Source organism: Pygoscelis adeliae, unplaced genomic scaffold, assembly GCF_000699105.1.
Source record: "Pygoscelis adeliae isolate BGI_AS28 unplaced genomic scaffold, ASM69910v1 Scaffold68, whole genome shotgun sequence".
Lineage (NCBI taxonomy): Eukaryota > Metazoa > Chordata > Aves > Sphenisciformes > Spheniscidae > Pygoscelis > Pygoscelis adeliae.
The window spans coordinates 4,559,341-4,563,552 of record NW_008825501.1 but is presented as its reverse complement, the minus strand read 5'-3'; the positions used below and the strand labels follow the sequence as shown (position 1 = coordinate 4,563,552).

The following is a 4,212-nucleotide window of genomic DNA, read 5'->3' as shown; positions in this document are numbered from 1 at the left end:
ACATCTCGCTGTGCCCACCCAACACTAGGAGAGCCCAGCAGCTCTGAGAGCCTACCTTGTTAGTCTCACTGCTACATCCTTCCTTGTTTACTTTTACTGACCCATGGACTTCTTCTAACCACCAGGATGGGTACCAGGACCCTGTGCACCAGTTACTGCAGGAGACAGGCTTGTTTGGAAACCTATTTCTGCTGATGCACATCTTTAATTGTTTTGTGCTTAGATCATGTGTCCCTGGAGTCCAGCTGAATGGTGTGGCAGGGCAATACCTGTATTGGCACAGAGAAGCTCCAGCACTGGGGCCTTTCAGCCTTACCCACATTTTGATTAGTTATTGCTTCTGAAAAGATCTTCCACTTCTTCTAGTGTTGCATCACTGTCCCTTCCCCAAGCTCCTTCCTAGATAATAACATGGCTGTCTGTTGGGAAAGCAATTGCATAAGACCCTATTGCTCAGTTTAAGTCATTGGATCTCGGGCTGCAGTGATTCACCCTCACAATGCCCCATGAAGAGAATCCGATGTCACTCTCTCCAATTTACTGATAGAGAAGCTGAGGTGTGGAAAAGTGAAGGATTTGCTCAGGGTCAGGCACTGAGTCAGTCGCAGAGCCGGTGTCGGAGTGCCCACCCCACCCTGGCTCCTCGGGCTTGCATCTGTCTAGACTTTTCCAAACACCAGCTTTGATGCTGGTGTTACCACCATCTTCTACCATCAACGTGGGAGCCTAGACATCTTCCCTCCCTTCACCAGTCGTGAGGAAATGTCTGTATCCTCAACTCGTAGTCACAGGGGCTCAGATGCTGCAGACAGGAGAAATGTACCTACCTACCTGGAGAACATCACACCTCCCCATGCCTCTTTCTCCTCACCTGGCTCTCTCTGCTCTTATGGCCCTGTCCCCACCACCAGGGAAGGGACGGGATCCAGGACCCAGTCTAAATAAATCTCAATAAACTTACACCACAGAACACAGCATCTACACACTGATGGTTCAACAAATGGCAAAACAGCCCACAGACCTTAGCTTAGGAACTGCCAAAAGGGAAAAAACCCAACACACAGCTTCATTTCTGGCTGTGATGGCTTCAATACAGAGTCAGGGTGAACAGGATGGAGCAGAGTATAGAGGAGGGGAGTGCAGGAGGAAGCAAGGCAGAGAAGTGGCTGTGGATCCTCCAATGCTTGGGTGATGCACAGAAAGAGGGCGAGGGGAGAGAGAGGGAGAGAAGGTAAAAAACGGGTGTCCTGACCACTGGTTTGCAAACCCCAGCCGCAGTGAGCATGCATGGGGCTGACGGAGTTCTCGCTGTAGTTCAGAGGACCCCACTGATGCTGGTGATACCAGACCTGGCCTGAGCGCAAAGGAATGAGGAAAGTTTCCTGTCCCTGTAATTATGTTTGGACCTAAGTGTTTCCCTGCATTTGATTCCTCACATGTTATTACTTTTTTAACCACATTCCTGACTCTACTCCTCGGCCTGGCTACGGTTTCTGTACGAAATAAAGGCCCATTCACCACTGCACTAAAAAGCTCTGCTTTTCCAACGGGAAAGTCGACGGTTAAATAAGGGGAAGAGGAAAAGCTGGGCATCTGTGGCTTTGCAGAGGAGGCGGGGGGAACAAATCCAGGAAAGGGGTCCCCTTCAGTCCTGCAAATTCAGCCCTGCTGCTCTGCATCAAGCCCCAGTGAGTCAAAGAGCCTGGGGAATTTTTACTACTCACTTAACAGAAACCAGATGCCACGAGTGGCATGCGTCCTGTTAGCAGCCCTCACCCCAGATGGTACGGACTGGGACAGCTTTCATTCAGATCGTCCCATAGAACTGTCCCAATGTGATACAGGATACGTTACTGAGGATGGAAAGGCAGCAAGGGTCGGTTCCTGCGAGGCTCAGTGAGTCAGTGGTCTCCTCGTCAATGTCCTGTGATGAGGGATTGGCCCTGCACTTGGGACCTCTCACCACTTTTCTTCACAGCTTTCATGGGGACTGGGCTGGAAATGCTCTCCCAAAGCCCTGGTAGGGGGAGAGAAACTGTAGTGATACACAACAGTTTGGACTCAGATGCAGCTTTTCATGGAGAGAGGTCTGGTCTTGCTTCTTGATACCAGCTTCAGCTGGGTAATTGCTGGAGTCCGGAGGTGCCTTGGCCTCAGCCCACAGTACAGGTGTGGGGGATCAAACCCTCGTGCCCCATGATTTTGCTGCAAAAGCACCTGTGGCCTCTGGATTAACACAGGAGTACTCATCACTTTGCCATCCTGCAGGAATTTGGGAGGGAAAGCAAGCTGAAAGCAGGGTACTCTGATTGCACAAATGGGTTAAGACATTGCTCAGTCCATGCATTTAGCTTTTAGGACCTCAGCTGAAGCTGGAGAGGGGCAGATATGGCTCCATGTTTTAGGTGGTAAGTGGTGAAAACAGCGGGGGTTTGAGCAGGACATCTTTGTCTCTTAATTTCTTCTTCTGAAACTCCTGAATCCTTTGCTCGCCTATGCAAGCAATAAAGAAAATTAAGAAAACCACCCACTCTGTCACACGCTGAAAAGGAGGAAAAAAAAATAAGTTGGGTTTCAAGAGAGGGTGGAAGGGGTGTGGTTACCCAGGAGGTGTGTCAGGCATCGCAGAACTTCGTTATAAGCAAAGGCAGCTCTGCTAGGGAAGAAACCTTGCTGAGGCTTTATCAGCTGCTGCTTTTCCCCCTGGCACTGCTTGAAGGGCACCTCTACTGCGATGGGGAGGCAAAAGGATGTTCTTGCTACTATTGAGGAGCACCTGAGGATCAGAAACAAACTAGTCCGGCAAGCACTGGCTGAGTGCCTGGGGACGCTGATCCTGGTGGTGAGTCTATGCTGTGGTGTGGGGATGCTCTCTAACCCCTGGGTGTGGGGGGGGAATTGTCCTGGTGAAGGGGGTGTGCTGCTGCCAGAGTTTGCACTGGGCATGAACCCAGCTCTAGTGCAGCCTGCCCCATGGGGACTACAGAAGTCCTTATCCACAGGAAAAAAAAAATCATTCAAGGTTTGATGGATGAGCTTTGGGTTTGCTGGTAAAGAGTGGGTTCTGCAGATCTCGGCAGGTGTCTGGGTGCTCTTGTGTGTCTGCAAAGCGAAGGGAGCAAAAAAGTCTCGGTGCAAGCAGCAAGTGTTTTGCTAGAGATCATGCAAAACTTCCTTTCTGTCTGCCCTGGAATATTTTCTTGGCACTGAAATACTTCAGCTGTTATCACCCGGGGAAGTGAAAGCTCTTCCTCACCTCGCTTTGTTTTCCTTGTGCATCCTATGGAGAAGAAGTAGCCAGAATTTAAACTGTTGCAGTGTTTTTTTTTTTTGCTGGCAGCTGCAGGTTCCCCAGGGTCTTATCAGCAGGACTGTACGACACTGCGGCAGCCTGTGCCGGCAGCCGATCGGAGGCTTGTGCTCACCATGTGTGTGACAGTGCCAAGCTGTCAGTCGATGCGTTTTTAAGTGGTGAATGGCAACAAAACTCTCCTGCCTGTTTTAGTGCTCAGTTTCCAAAGGGGTGGGATATGAGGAATAAAGCGGGGTGGATATCTGTATAAGTGACTTAGTCTGAAGATGTTTTGTGTGGCCCTGGCTTGCTTTGAAGTCAAAGGCAGATGCGAACAGCTAGGACAGTTGTGTATGAGGAGTGGGGAGCAAATACCAGTGTAGCAAAACTGGGAGAGGAGTACCTGGCTTTGGGCATCTGCATCCGAAAAGGCAGGACTGCCCAACAGGCCACGAGTCTGTGGTGTTGATGTTGCAGCAGAAATGGGTTGGTGTTCACAGTGAATACCTGCAGATGAAAGTTCCTCCGAAGTGGGTGTAAAGCCAGAGCAATCCTATAAGTTTCAGTGGAGTGACTGTGGGTTTACATCTCTTTGTAACTGATGGCAGGACTGTTTGGGGAGAAGTCTAATAGTTGGAGGAGCTGAAAGCAGAGGAAGGTTTGATGAAGTTGCACGTGTGCCTGGGGGCAACACAAAAGGACCGACACACTATCTTATGCTTTAATAAATAAGATTCTTTTTTGATGAGGAAGAGGAGGCTACTGGGTCTTGTGTTGGGAGGATAGGGGGCTCAGCTGAGTCCTCCTAAAATGCTACCACTCTTAAAAGAAAGCAGCTTTGCACAGTGCAATGCCTTTATTGTCAGAGTGACCCAGCTTCGGTGATTTGCAAACAAGTCCTGTTGATTTTTCAGGGAAAG

The 4,212-nt window shown here is 49.8% G+C and overlaps 1 protein-coding gene across 1 annotated transcript in view; it reads left to right on the top strand.

Moving 5' to 3' along the window:
* The first annotated feature begins 2,652 nt into the window (after positions 1-2,652).
* LOC103923253 (aquaporin-3-like) overlaps positions 2,653-4,212 on the top strand; it is a 13,578-nt gene continuing 12,018 nt past the window's right edge. The window contains exon 1 of the mRNA XM_009331540.1: positions 2,653-2,842. Coding sequence (XP_009329815.1) covers positions 2,735-2,842 — 108 coding nt within the window. The 5' untranslated portion in view covers positions 2,653-2,734. The remainder of the gene's footprint in view (positions 2,843-4,212) is intronic.